The sequence below is a fragment of the Streptopelia decaocto genome (genome assembly GCF_964273445.1).
Source record: "Streptopelia decaocto genome assembly, chromosome: 7".
In the NCBI taxonomy this organism is placed as follows: Eukaryota; Metazoa; Chordata; class Aves; order Columbiformes; family Columbidae; genus Streptopelia; species Streptopelia decaocto.
In genome coordinates this window covers 66,620,356-66,635,623 of record NC_138661.1, presented here as the reverse complement: position 1 = coordinate 66,635,623, position 15,268 = coordinate 66,620,356, and the positions used below count along the sequence as shown (strand labels likewise).

Below are 15,268 nucleotides of genomic sequence, written 5' to 3'. Positions count from 1 at the left end.
GGAAAAAATAAGTTATTTGCTGTAATGAAAGATTAATTTAGTTGATTTATTAGAAGAATAAGAAGGCTATAAACAGATAAGATCAGCTCCCTTCACCAGCAGTAAGGAGAGAAGCGGGTACAGTTTATTTTTGCCTGTTTCAGGCTTAATCATGATTTGAAGATATTCATTCACTGGGAAGATGGAGTGAATGGCCCTATTCCAGAGGCCAATAATCCACAATCAACATGTATCTATTGACTCAAATTGCCTGTTAATTGTCAGTGCTATTCCTGACCTTGGGCAGGATCATGTATTTGTTGAGCCCAACCTAAGTAGTTGCGATATATTTAATATCTTTCATAGCTTTGAGAATTGAGAACATATATTATTAAAGAGGAGGAGTCAGTAGCATTGTCACACTTGTGCTGTGCAGCTATCACCTCCCTTCTCTTTATGGTGACATCTCAGCACATGGTACAGCAGTAACATCTAAAATAAAACAAACCACAAACACTTAGAAACTGCCAATTTTATCAAAAGTCAGATCCTGTGCTACGGGAACTCCTGCACATGTGTCCCTGGTATCCAAACTTGAAGGACTGAAGAGTGGTCCAGGATGAAATATTTGGGGTTTTTTTTGGTTATTACTCCATATCTGTAGATGCTCTGAGCACTATAGCATTGGGTACGTGAATTAAAACCAAGTCACATTAAAGTCTATAGGTGACAACCTGTAACGATGTTTGCATTCCTAGAAATATTCCTGCCTTTGCCTGGCATCATTTATTGAGGTATTTCTAAGTCTGTTTTTTTTTTCTTTAATTGTGCATTTCTTTATAGTTCAAACATTGCAGAATTGGAATGTGAGGGGTGACCTTGGCAGTAGCGAAGGGATTTAATTGCAAACCCCAAGGATCAAATTTATCCAAGTGTAACTGCTGAAACTGCCAATGCAGTCTACTCTGAATTAGGTGGTTTTTTTTCTCCTGTCTTTTATGTTGTTCATATAAACACACACTGCTTAATTATTTTCTTAGCTTGGTGTGTCTCACACCTGGGACAGACTAGCCTTTCTCCCATTTTACTAGCTGTAAGCAATTTGTAGTAGTGGTGGAGTGTTTCCAAAGCATCCTGTATCTTCTGATCTCTCTGTATTGGAGCAGGGGTGTGGTGCAAGCACGGATTATTTAAATTCTCCGCAAAATTGCGAGGAGAAGAATCTCACTGTGTGCAGAATTGACTGGCTTGGCACCCAGGGAAAGAATTGCAGGTAAAAAAGAGCACACAGTGAAACAAAAATCTGATGGCAATGGCTATATGTGAATCCATGGGACTAAAGGGGTCTTAGGCTGTCTTGAAACCTTGCTGCTGTGCTTCCACTTACAGTATTTGCCCCTTAAAGTTGTTTTACCTGTGTCAGCCTGGTAAATAAGTTCCTAATCACCCATAAGCATCAATATGTTGTTTCCTAGAATGGGCTCTTCAGGTGGTAGTTGATCCTCACCCCATACCTATAGGAATTAATAAGACATTTGACAGTCTATCCTGTCAGTTACAAAACTTTTGTTTGAAAACCACAGTTTTTTGCTTTCACAGACGTTGGAAACCCCTAGAAAGCCTTTCTTTGACCTAACCCATTTCTAGCAAATACCCCCTATTTGTAAAAATGCTTGAAAACTAGATAGATGATCTTTGGCTGTCTCGTTTAGCAACGAAGAGATTGTACCCACTGTGCATGTGTGTGTGCAATATATATATATATACACACACACCTGCAATTACTATAACCACAGCTACAGTAATTACTGTAACTACTGTAAAGATGTCCAGGGTGAGTTCTTGGCTTCTGCTCTTGCGTTTCCATCTGTTCAGATAAAAAAGAAGGTGCAGGAAAATGAGAGCCTGGCAACTTCTCTGCCTGGATTCTCTGGGCTGGTACCAACAGAAATCTCCAGTGCCTGTAGGTACCTGCATTGTGTTTATTGTTTGCTGTTGCATGATGAGAAGACTAAGCAGCAAGCCAGCATCAAAAATGAAGGAAAAACAATCCAGGGAAACTTAGAACAAAATTGTTACAGCATGTGCTACTAAAAAAGCATTAAAAATTAATAAGACAAGGTCTCCTGGATTCTTTTTTCACCTTTTAGGCAATGCCCATTGAAATAGTAGAGGACTGACTGAGAGTTTAAATTTCTCTTCTTGACTCTGGCTGCTTCGCTGTCATTTAATATCAGCCTGTCTCCATTTTTCTTAGGCATAGTTCCTTAAAAACAATATTGTGATACCAACATAGTGCTCTTGTAGCACATATAAGTAAAAAGCAGTAACTCCGTGGATGAAAGGTCCTGAGCATATTGCAAGCAACGACGATGGTAACAAGCCAACAAGTTTCTCCTTGTTCAGTAATGGCTGTTTCCAATTGAAGTTAATATTATTTCCTATTGGGCTGAATTACAGACCTTCGCTTGCAGAACTTGCCGGTTTCCTGAGGAAGGAGTTACCCGGTGCTTTAACAAAGGCCACACTAAATAAAGACACAATTCTGAGCTTTTGCTGGCAGGTTGTTGGGGTTTTTGCTCTGATTGTTCCTGACATCTTTGTAACCGAGAGCTAAGAGCTCAGCTCTCCTGAAGAGTAAATGTTGCTGGCTATAATTTATGATAATGGCAACAATCATTCTTTCTCTTTGACCTTGTGGAGATTAGAAAGTAAGCTTTCCCCGGGGTAATCCTAGGTTGGTATGTCTCTGCTTTGTTTCCATTTTAAAGCAAACCCCAGCAGTTTGCACTTTTCTCATCCTATACATACGAGTGCATGTACCGCCGTGACCTGGTGGTCACACACCAGCTAAACTGCGCTGTTTTCATCACATGTTTTTACAGTAAACGCTGAACCGGCTGTTTTAAAGAGCATGTCTGCTCTGCAAGACAAATCCTATTCAAATGAGTTGCATGTCTGAGCTGATTCAGCTCTGGTCCGTGGGGCTGAACAACCTTGTGTTGATCCGACGCTGGTCTAACGTGTTTGCTTTGAGAGGAAAGAGCCCGAGCTGTGTTTTGCTCCTACTGCTTATCGGTGTAAATCAGGAGCAATGCTGCTGAAAGGGGAATTTTCAGTCTGGAGTCCAGCTCCACTGAAGAGTTTGTACTTGAAGTTCTTTCTTCCATGGGTTAGAACCCACAATCATCATGGCTAGAGGATAGAGGGGGGAGACAGAAGCTGTAAGTTTTGATTCCTGGGCTTGCTGGAAAACTCTCTGCTGCTGCTCTAAGGATCTCAGCCATTCCTCACCTCTTCGCCTTCCTTCAGAAATGCAAAATATTCTTCCAGAGAAACCCGGGGTCCTTCTGAGACCTTCAGAACTGCCAGGATTTCTCAGCAGAAAAGCATGAGTTGCCCATGGAGCAGTACTAAGAGAAGATGCTTAAGCTAAGAGTTGAAAGGAATGTAAGGACATTAGCATGAAATTATAACAGGACTGATATAACCTGCTCAGAATGTATCTTCTTGTAATTATCTTGCTTCCAGCATCCAGACTGTGTGATTAAGTTACCTGCACCGTGATGGGTAGTTGGGACTCAGGTCCCTCTTGTGGCTGCCAAATTCTTCTCTGAAGAGTCGGTGCGTTAGAACATCCCAGAAACGCGTGTTGCTTCAATGACTTTCCATCTGGGCATCCCCTTCTTCCTTATTCAAGGAGTCACAATAGTTTAATTAACTCACTTTGGAAACTCTCTCGGTCTGCTAAACTCTCTGTGTTGAGACTAAATATGGAGTAAGAGGCCAAACTAACTTAATCTGACGGTACATGTAGAAAAGGCTTTCGTGCTAGGATAGTGGTTGTGTTACAGTTTTGGCTATTTACAGCTTTATTTGCATAGTCAGGGCTTAGAGGTACCTGCCATGAAGAAAGGCAAATGAAAACTAGTTTATTTCTCAAATAATTTAGCTTCTCCTGTCTTCTTTGAGGTAAAAACTCTGGGAAGAAAGTTTCCCATGTTTCATGTACATCCTAGTAATTACTCTTCCTTTGTGTTTGGAATGCAGAGCACTGGGTGTTGATAGAAAGGTTTATTCAAGCAACAGGTAATGAAGTGTAGGGCAGACGAAGAATCTGAATGATATTTTTCTCAACAAGCTGAAAAATAATAATAGTGCGCATTGCATGTGGTGATAGAAGTGATGTGTGTTTAACTTTACCATTTTTAACATACCGCTCATCGATGCTTCTGGGGTTTTACATCTGCTTTCTGGCAGCGGAATTTTAATGGGGCTGAAAATAAAAATATCCTTGTAATTAGGTATTAGAAACAAAAATTATCATTTTGTCATGCTCGTAATTAGCTGGAGCTTGGAGTCCTGTGTTCCTGTAGTAACCACAGGGCTGCACCCTCTGCAATGGCCACAGAGAAGCAGGTTGGACCTGTTGCAAGAACAGGTTTTAGCTCTATTCTCTTAACTCCCATTAGAATATTTATCTAACCTATTAATACAGGCTATTTAAGTGTGCCTTTTTAGAGAGAGAGATGGGGTAACAGATAACCTTGATACGTAGAGTTATATGACAGTTGGGATTTTTTAATTACCTCTTGTCGTGGGGCTAAACAAACCGTGCTGGTGTTTTATTCCATCACTTGCAAACTCGGCATAAAATCTGCAACTCCGTAGTTCAGAGTACATGAGATATAAACCTTTGCTTTCTAAGAGAAAGTGACACCATTTTTATAGTTCAGTAGAGATGTCAGGAGGCTGCTACTACGCAAGGTGGTAAAATCTTAACTTGACACAATGTCCTGTCTGTATTGTTCTTGATTAGACCAAACTTATCTGCTGAAGAATCTCCTGTAGGTATATATTGAGGTATTGGAAGATGATATTATTTGGAATTCACTGGAAGTTTCTACACTATAACAGTCAAAGCGAGAGAGGGTTCAGCAGTAGTGCCGGCAGAGCCAAGTGACTGTGCTGAAAGCAGGGTTAATAGCTGGAATTTGTGGCATCTGCTCAGACGCTCCAAATGTTGAAATTTAATTCATGCGGACTCTAAATTTAGGATATTTGGAAACTGAAAGAATTTGGGCTTTAGCTTAGTCCACCCATCAGAATCCCATGTTTAAGAAGTTACATCTGCCATTTGTAGTTCATCCATATCCATTGATGTGACCATAAAAAATCACAGTGATAGCATAAAAGACATTTTGAAATGAGGAGATTTCACAATATTGAACACAAAACGACAGAGGACATTTCTAGTCTGGCATAGAAGGGCTGACTTCATCTCACCGGGTGTTTTCTTTAAGTTCAGGACATTTCTGTTGGTTATAGTTCTCATATCGATACACTTACCTGGCACTATTTAATGATCTAAGGCAAAGCGCAGACATATAACACATTGTGCTTTCCAGTAAAAAACAGAAACACGTTCATTCACCATTGGTACCAAACATCTTTGGGTGAAACAGAACCTTCTTCATTTCTGCACAGTTGCTCTTCTCAATATTTTAGACAAAAACTAAGGAATGAAACAGAAGCTCCTTGAAGATGTGGGTGAAATATGTTCATTGAGCAGCTTGCCATTAGGACAAAGTGATGTTCTATCGCTAAATAATAGTTAAAAAAATGCCATACTGGTATCTATTTTATCCAGCAGTGAAGTTACTCCTCCTTCTAATCCATCATTAATGACAGATCTTACGTGTCTTAGCGAGAAGATGCTCCCTATTCACTCACAAATGTTACACCCCATGGGCTTGATTGCCATTTATTCAAGAAAACGGACTCGTAAATTTTGATTGTAATACAGCAGCCTGAAGCTGGGTTGTGCAATTACGCTGTTGGATGGAGCGGGTGCCTGATTTTAGTGCGTGTGTTACGTTATTGTACCTGGGAGCTCCAAAATCAGCTCTTTTCATCCCTATTCTTTGGTGTGTTCCTCATGTCTTTGTGCTAAATTAGTTTCTGGAACTTTTCAGATTCCAGGAATGTGAAAAACTGAAAGATTACTTAGATTTTTATGAAAACACTGATGTCAGCATCCGGTGAGATGGATGTTACAAGTAGAACATGGTCACAGTGGTGTGATATGGCACAGAAATGTAACATCAGTGAAGCAATTAGAAAAAGAGAGGTTTCATCAACTTTTTCTTAGCCCTGAAAATGAAAGAGTCATCTTTTAGCATTGAAATGGCCTCTAGATACCATTATTTTCTGCTTGGAAATTTCTCTTTTGAAATATTAATTAGTTCTTGGCTTGTGCTGCAAGGTACATGGGAAATGTTTCCCTAGTTGTTGTGAAAACCCTTTGCTTTGCTGAGGATTGTCGTCGTTTAGCTGAACAAACTTTTGCAGTTATAATTAAACAGTTTTCAGCATTCCAGAACTGCACCAAAATATTTATCTTTCTGGCTTTTTGTGCACACAGTTGTAACTTGGGAGCTTCAGGCAATTTTCATCAACACGGCAATGCTCTGCCTGCAGAATTTTGCAACTGGGCCTTGAAAATCAGTTCTACGATTGAATCTGGCAGATTGGTTTTGGCCTGAGAATCGGCGTATGTTTCCAACATATGCAGGTTGGCAAATCAGATTGAAGTCATAACCAAGACGCCTGTTATCTCAATCCTCCTGGTGCTTTGGGAATTAAGTATAATGGCAAAAAAAAAGGATGAAGGAGGAGTCTCAGCACCAGGTAGTGAGGAGCCACGCTGATAAATCTGCTTGCAGATAGCAATGTGCTTTTTCATTTTTATTTCTTTAAAGTGCCAGCGTAGCTGCTGGAATGAACCGTAGGAGTTACCTCTCGGTTTTTCTGCCCACAGGATCAAGGCTGATTAATCCGAGAATAGCAGACAGCCCGTTCTGGCTCTCTGCCTGTGGTTATCTCTGCCTATCCCACGGCATGCTGCTACAGGCTCATTTCTTTAATGCCTGTAGTTTGTATTTGCGTCCTGCTCCAAAATGTCCCGGGGTTTTCCTTTTGCAGGAGGAATTGTCACACACGGCAAAGTTTGCCCTTGGTTCTTGGTATCAGCCTCCACGTGTCAAACTGGTTTGGGGGGAACCAGACGTGCCAGCCATTGCTTATTTTCCATTAGCCAGTGATGCTCATAAAATAAATGAAAAAGTAGTAGTATTTAAAACAAGGGACTTTTTGGGGTTTTCCACATGAGTTGATTTTGGAGGACAGCTATAAGTTAGAGGCAGTTTGCGACTTGCTGCGTAACTCAGCACAAGCACGTTTGAGAAACTTACACAAGGAAGAATGACAATTTCTGAGGGGCGTGAAGATGCAAAGTGTCCTTTCTGTGGGTCTGGGCAGAGCTGAGCGGACACAGGTTCCTTCAGAGCGACTGCTGGGAGAGGGCTGGGATGTGCTCAGGTCTTGTATGGAAAGCACTGGGTCATAGAATAATTTGGGTTGGAAAAGACCTTTAAGATCGTCAAGTTCAACTGTTAACCAAACACTGCCAAGTCCACCACTGCCCCATGTCGCTGAGAACCTCATCTCCATGTGTGTTCAACCCTGCAGGGATGGTGACTCCAGCACTGCCCTGGGCAGCCTGTTCCAATGCCCCACAGCCCTTTGGGGAAGAAATTGTTCCCCAGATCCAACCTCAACCTCCCCTGGCGCAACGTGAGGCCGTTTCTTTGTGTCCCTGTCTCCCCTCAGTTCCTGTTCTCCAGCTGAACCTCCAGGTCCCTCAGCCGCTCCCATCACACTTGTGCTCCAGCCCCTCACCAGCTCCGTTCCCTTCTCTCAACTCACTCCAGCACCTCAAGGGCTTTCTTGGCATGAGGGGCCCAAAACTGAACCCAGGATTTGAGGTTTGGCCTCCCCAGTGCCAGTACAGGGTGACAATCCCTACCTTGGTCCCAATGCAGATCCCAAGTCTCAGCCACACGCTGACAGGCTCGTGCTGGAGGAGAACACTGGCCTAGGGTAGGGCTGGCATTTGGGACCGGTACCTTCGAAGGTGTGCTGGTCTATGAATGCTTGCAAACCAGGGTAGTCACCTTTTCATAAGAGCTAGGAAAGGCTTAATAGATCTCATGGAAATGACCCCTGTTTCTGTGGTGGGAAGAGCTTGTGTCTCAGTGACCACGTGAAGATGCTCTTGGCTGGTCAGAGGTGGGATTTGACACCCGGGTCCTTCCGATGAGATCTGTAGAACTGTCCTGTGCAAGTCTGGCGGTACAGGCTGACACACACAGGTCACCGGTTAGTGCTGTTTTCTCTGCCTAATTCAGCAGATGTGACAAGAAGTCAAGCCCTCATAGTTGCATCTGCTCTTCTTGCGCGTGATTTGAACGTACAGCTGTGTGTTCGCTGAGGTCAAGGCTGCAGGGAGGTTCGGAGTCATGCAAGAGCAGCTCGTCTCCCAGATTGTTTGCAGCCATCTTCAGCTGATGGAGAATTTTAGGGTGTCGAGGAGCTGGGAGCAGCGAGAGGAGCACGATCGGTGGTTTCCCTTCCTCCGCGGTTGCTCTGTTGAGGTGGGTGCTGGCGGTGCCCGCCCGGGATCAAACAGCTCTGTGTGTGTCTGGGGGAGCAGATGGGACCCGGTCACATCCTTGATCACATAACCACGGCCATATTGTTGTGCTTAAAACTATCGTGTACATCTATCTGACGCTTATCATCAGCTCTATACAATTTGAGTTGGTTTTAATTATTTTCTGTCTTTCTAGAAACCATGAGTCCCTTCTGCCGCAGCATACAGATGTTACAAATATGTTTTTCTAATGAGACACATAGCACATTCCAGAGCAGCACAGGGACTTGTTTCCAGCCTGAAACCAGAATATTTTCCCTGTTGTTAAAACAAAGTTAACAAAATGTGATTATAACAAATAAACCACGGACTTGAGGGTCCTTTTTGAGATTCATAGCGGGTTCCTAATTATTACTTAATGGATTTTTTTTTTAGTGAGCTTGAATTTAGTTTTTACTTTGATTTTCAGTTAACCTGTCTGATGCTGCACCTTATTTCTCAGTGCGGTTTGCAGACAGGGCTGGAAAAGATGCTATTTCTGTCTGTGGTTACCAGGATTGCCACGGAGGATCAGAGCTGCCAGTTCTAAATTTAAACTATTCTTGTACCATTTCATATTCTATAAGCAGAGGAAACTCTGAAGGCAGATTCAGTGGAGAAAGGATCCCAATAAATGTAATATTATCCAGATGTTTTTCATTCCATTAGCGTCTGGCTGAAGGATAACTTGCCAAACTGTGGAAGCTGGTGTATGGCGTATCCAAGCCAAGACCTTAGTAACTTGATAATGATCCACTAAAATTTGAGAACACTTATCTCCTAAGATGTGACCCCGTCATCGTTTCAAGGGATTTCAGAAGAAACGTTTCTTTTCGGGCCAGTTGGCTGTGATTGAATTTGTTCTTCCTTTTCTATGAAGATCTGGGACCGTCTGCTTTGAAAGACACGTGGCATTTGTTGAGATGATCCTTGAATCGGATCCAGCGTGGTAATTCCTCTCTGTTCTCTGCACATGTGGGAGGGTTTGGAAAATTCAGGAAAAATATTTTGAATCTGAAAGGAATGGCTCCTGACTTAAGCTGGTTGTGTTTTGGAGCAAAGATTTTGTGTTTTCTCTAAATCGTAATTTCTCTCGTTGTTTTATTCACATATAATTGCATACTCTGAGATAGTTTTTCCCCTGCAATTAGAAGTTCAGCGTTTGAGAATCCAAACTGTAAGTGTGCTGCCGTTCTCCACATCAACGTGACACGATTTAGATTTTGGGTGCTCTGTCTTGCTTCAGAGTCTTTTCCCTTCTCCAACTTCTGAGACTTCACACTTGTTTTCTTTTTGACTTTTTTTTGCCATCCTTGGGGTTTTTCCAGCTTGGTGTAAAGTTCAAACAAGGCAGCTTCCCCTGGCCACCCTCCTATAGGATTCACCATTGTGTTGCTGATTATTCCCATCAATCCAGCCATCACTCCCAGTATTCCTGCTGGTCACATAACTCCCTTCCCTGTGTGCACATGTGCAAAATGGCTTTTAAACTTATTCCCTTTTATTTTATTAAAAAAAAAAAAAAACAGGTGCAACTGAGCTGTAGCTTTTTATAGCTGTTTTAATTCGCTTTGTGTTCCTGACTTTGAGCTCTATCATTTTAGGGTAAAATGGGACTGAAGCGTAGAGTTTGGTTCCAGCATTAAACCCAAACATCAGCTCACTGCGCTGCAAGCCTGTCTTTTTTCAGTCCTTTGCAAAAGAACCTGCAATGATCTCTAAATATTTGGGATTATTATCTGCATGTAGCCTCTCTGTACTTACAGCAAATCAAATATTGGCACTTTACTTACAGTAAATTGACTATCATGGGCTACGCTGCTCTGACCATCAGCATTCTGATATTTACACGTGTTTTGTGGTGCTAAAGTTTGCAGGTGTTTAAAATGTCAGCAAATGAAGAGAAGGGTTGTTCCATCAAACCATTTAGGAGAATATGGGTGAGGCTGGATGGGACACTGTCCCTTGCAGGACCTGCCAAGAGGGACACAAATCCTGCCCTTCTCACCTGCTGCCATTAGGTCAATATTTTCCTTCCCGCTTTAGAAGAAGGAGATTCTTGTTTAGAAGAACAAGGTGTTTTTGTTGCTGATGTTGCTGTCGCTGTTGGCTCCCTCTTTATTTTGCTGCAGCAAAACAGGAGGCTACGAAAAATAGCCCAGGAGATGAGAGGTGGCCGTGGGGAAGATGTGTCTCTGAAAGCCAAGCTCCAAGTGCACTGTCCTACCATTAAACACAGAGGAAGAATACGATTTTCTAGCTCCTCTGGAGCTCTTTTCTTTTTCCATACAGTTCACCTCCCTCTGCCAAAAATGCCTTGGCCCCAGTGCTCTTAAAAATCCTCAGAAGAGCCCCTTTTGGGGACTAGTTTCTTTGTGCTGCATGAAAGTCTGTGATCCCACAGCACATCCTCAAGGGCTGTCACACAGGATTCCCAGATGCCAATCACGTCCTAGGCCATTCTAATCAAATTAGTGTAGTATATTTTCCAGGAAAAAGTTACAACTTGCTATAAATTCTCTGCTAGGTGCTGCTGCTACTATCCTTCTTCATTGTTTCTAAATAAAACAAGAGGTTTTAGTTCAAACGAGGGGCAAAACCCACAGTCTGGTCCAATCCCATTTTGCTCTCCACCGCTGTGTACTTTCCTATTTTACGTGTGGCATCACGCGAAGACGACTTCAAGAAATGAAACAAAGCAATGGTGACATTCTTTTTTGCAGAAATCCGAGAATTTGTGTCCCTAGTGAACAACCACTGTGAGTGCGACACTTTCCCAGGGCAGGATCACTTCGTGTGCAAAATTTAATGAGCTGCCAAATGCTTCTAAATGTCAGAAAGTCCAGAGGAAAACGCACAAGGCAGACAGAAATTAATTCTTTAGCTTGCAGCATCTCCCAGTTAATTTTCCATGAAGGTTTTTTCCCCTTCCCCTCCTCCAGTGTTCTTCAGACTGTGAAATGATCAACGTTTCCCTAGAGGCAGATGGACGCCCAGGTTAAGGGCCACAGGGATGAGAGTTGCATTTATATTCTAGGAAAAAAGAATAATGGCATTTATTTCTAGTGCGGCGCAACCCAATGTTGGCGTTTTATTCAGCTGAACTGCATCTCTTTTGCTCAGATCATGCAATGATATCACTTATCTGAGGTAGTGTCAGTAAGCAAAGTATGAAGAAAGGAAATAGCTGGATAAAAGAAGAATATGTACATTTTGGGGGGAAAAATAGAAAGCCCACCCTCAAGCTACAAATTTTTAAGAGCAGTAAAGCTTTTACAGCAAAACAGAAATTGAAGTCGTTAGAGTCGCTCCTGAGAGAATAAAGATGTACCCAACTTGCACAGCAATGCCAGTGGTAGGTTTGGGATAAATTAGGATGGCAATATGAGGAAAACATCCTTCCTGCTATTCCTTTTTGCAATCCGCAGTCTGCTCTCCTTCGGGCACAGGGTAATTAGGGGAGTTTTGAAGCCTTTGGGAAAATCTGTTGAGATGAAAAAAAATAAAAAATGAAGAAACAAAAATATTTCTCCTTCCCATTCCTCCCAACCTGTGTTTTCCACATTCAAAGTCTGCTTGTGCATGCAGGCCATTTATAACCCTGGCACACCTCAGTTATTGACAGAGTGGAAATTTCTTCATGGTACGTGTTATTTCTGGTGTTTGCTGAGCTGCTCGGTGCTGTAACCATGACCAGGATTTGGCTCGTTACCTGATTAGATGATCGGAACTGTGCTGGATCAGCACAGTTCTCTGTCCATGAAGGTGTCAGGGAAGCCTAAATAGCTTCTCTGCCCCAAAAGGTGGCAGATAAATCACTTGTTAAATGAATTTTTCCATTGTTCCTGAGGTTTTCACCCCATTGCCTTTTGAGTATTTAACTCTGGTTCTTTTAGCCTAACTCTCTGTCTCAGGAGCTTTGAATCATAGAATAGTTTGGGTTGGAAGGGACTTTGAAAGCTCATCCAGTGCAAGCTCCCTGCAATGAGCAGGGACATCTTCATCCCCATTAGAGAAGCTCTGCTGAGTAATTAGAAAGTCTAAAGAATGCATTCAGGCTCCTCCCTTAAGTGTCTGAATTTAGAAGGTGTAAATGCCTCTGTTGTAGGGCAGATAAGGGTTGATGTTCTCTGGTTTCCCAAATGCCTGGAGGGAATTGCTGCCCTTCCCATAGGGAAGTCAGTCAAACCGAATTTCCTATGCTCAAGGGGTTAAATTCATCGCATCCCATGGGTCTGGGACAAGTTAAAAGCCTAAACGGGTTGGAGGAGCCAAGCTGGGCTTCCAGAAAATCTTCCAACTGATGAGCTAGAGGGTAATTTTTGAAGCGATGAACCCTGATATTTAGATTGTTTGACATAGAAGTAAACTGGTAAATCAGCAAGTGGATGTCCTGTTAAAAACACCCTTGCTGGCGGTCCTGGACCTCTGGTTTTGTAGATGCTGCTTCACTACTCAGGAGAAGGAGCAGAGAAAAATAGTGATAGTGCTCTTGTTTATAAAGAGATGATGGCAGCGGTTCAGAATGAGCTTTGAAAATGGGAACAGGTGGGGGTCATACTTTAGAGAGTGCAGTTATTCCACCCCGAAGGACGTTCAGAGTCACACAGAGGGAGTTCTGCTTGCAAATCCCGTTATTGGTGGACGGTTTCAAACGGGATCGGTGCCGCTCGCACACATATGGATGTGCAGCTTTGAAAATGCCTTTCATGGGTTCAGCTCCTTTCATTAATGCCAAAATAATTTTATATCTTCTGGTATATCTCTCTTTTTCCTTCGTAAAGGAATTGATACCTTCTCCCCTCAGTTATTTTCTTTCAAATGCTTAAGTGAAAAGGGCTTTTTTTCTTTTTTTCTTTATTTTTTTTCACTCCAGCATTCATAAATTTGTTAGTGGAAATGGGAAAGGTGGTTTCAATTACACTCCTGAGCCTTCCAGAAGGGCAGCAGGTATCCTTGGGGAAAAATCAAGCAAATAATAGATCAGTCTGAGAGGATGGGTGGATATGTTGTGTATGAGAGTGTTATGGCACCCATATATTATTGTCTAATCTCAGTGCTCTGTGTTCGTTCCTATAGCAGGAGCGAGCTAGTCCAAAAGGGCTGTTGTTGCTGTTGTTATTACCTTATTTATATTCCTTTATTGCCTTGCAACCCTTCATATCAAGCAAAACCTCACTGTGTTTGCTGGACAAATTAGGAACAGACAGATTGCTTTTCCACAAAATGCTTATAATTTGTACATTTATTCTTGCATAGAGATGTCTCCATGTTTAGTTGTTGTCTTTTTGATTCTACTCATTCCTCCTTAGCAAAACGGTTAACAGCAGAACACAGAGCACAGAATCACAGCATGTCCTGAGTGGGAAGGGACCCACAAGGATCATTGAATCCAGCTCCTGTCCCTGCACAGGACAACCCCAAAATTCACACCGTGTGTCTGAGCGCATTGTCCAGTCTCTTCTTGAATTCTTTTTGCAAATAATCCTAGTTTTGGGGGTACTCTGTGAACCATATGGGCCTGCCTGGGCATATACCGTCTGGGCAGACTAAAGGCATCTGAAAACAACTGGGTAAATAGGAATTCAAGTAAAATCATAGGATGACATACTAAAAGTAATAATGTTTTTATTTGCCTTAGACACATAAATATTAAAAATGTTTGACTTAGTTGTGGATGGACATGTTATGCCCTTGTAGGAAAAATCGCCTAATTAATTTTAATTTTATTCAGACTACATACTTATGTAGTCTGAGTTCTAGTCTCATGCTGTAATGATAATTTTCTGTGAATTGTACAGAGAAGATACTGAGTCCCTATTCAGTGAGGACGACTCTTGAGAAGAGATGCATTAGAAAACACTCATGTTATAGGAGGCAGACATGTGGAGCTTGCTTCTCCATGAGAAGTATTATTTAAAATGGAAGTTCTTAAAGTACATCTATTCCTACAAGGCAAAGGAAAATCGGGATAGATTGTAGCTGAGCTCTTAATGATTGCTTCTCTTTCATTAGCTGTGGGTAGGAAGAGTACGTAAAGGGCTGCAAACAGGTATTCATGATTCTCATTAGCAAAAATGGCACTGTGCAAACAAATTTCCATGCATCCTGCTAAGATGGGCTTTCTAATTAGTCCAGTTCTGACCTGTAGTCAATAACAGTAGAAGCAGGTCCCTTAATTTCACTCTGGCCCTATTTCCCACCCAGTAAAATGCATTTCATGTAGCCAGCACATCCAGCACGACCCCATTTTGGGTACGAAGCGGTTCGGTAACTATGTCGGATTGTTTTTTCCCATGTTTTCCAGCCCCTTCATGCTCCTGCCGCCGCTGATGGAGTGGATGAGAGTGGCCATCACGTACGCTGAGCACCGGCGCAGTTTGACTGTGGACAGCGATGATATCAGGCAGACGGCCCGACTGCTCCTCCCCGGGCTGGACTGCGAGCCCCGGCAGCTCAAGTACGTGCAATAAGCTTTATGAGCACCTGAAGTAATCAAAACTTCTTACTGTATTCCCCGGGAGCCAGATCTCAAGGTACAGAATCACGCAATGTCAGGGGTTGAAGGGACCTGGAAAGCTCATCCAGTGCAATCCCCCCCTGGAGCAGGAACACCCAGATGAGGTTACACAGGAAGGTGTCCAGGCGGGTTGGAATGTCTGCAGAGAAGGAGACTCCACAACCCCCCTGGGCAGCCTGGGCCAGGCTCTGCCACCCTCACTGGGAAGAAGTTGCTTCTCACATTTAAGTGGAACC

The 15,268-nt window shown here is 42.6% G+C and overlaps 1 protein-coding gene across 2 annotated transcripts in view; it reads left to right on the top strand.

The window, feature by feature from the left end:
* ABTB2 (ankyrin repeat and BTB domain containing 2) overlaps positions 1-15,268 on the top strand; it is a 125,921-nt gene that overhangs the window by 83,599 nt on the left and 27,054 nt on the right. For both annotated transcript variants that reach the window (XM_082059647.1, XM_082059646.1), the window contains exon 4: positions 14,820-14,972. In XM_082059647.1, the coding sequence (XP_081915773.1) occupies positions 14,820-14,972 (153 nt within the window). The remainder of the gene's footprint in view (positions 1-14,819; positions 14,973-15,268) is intronic.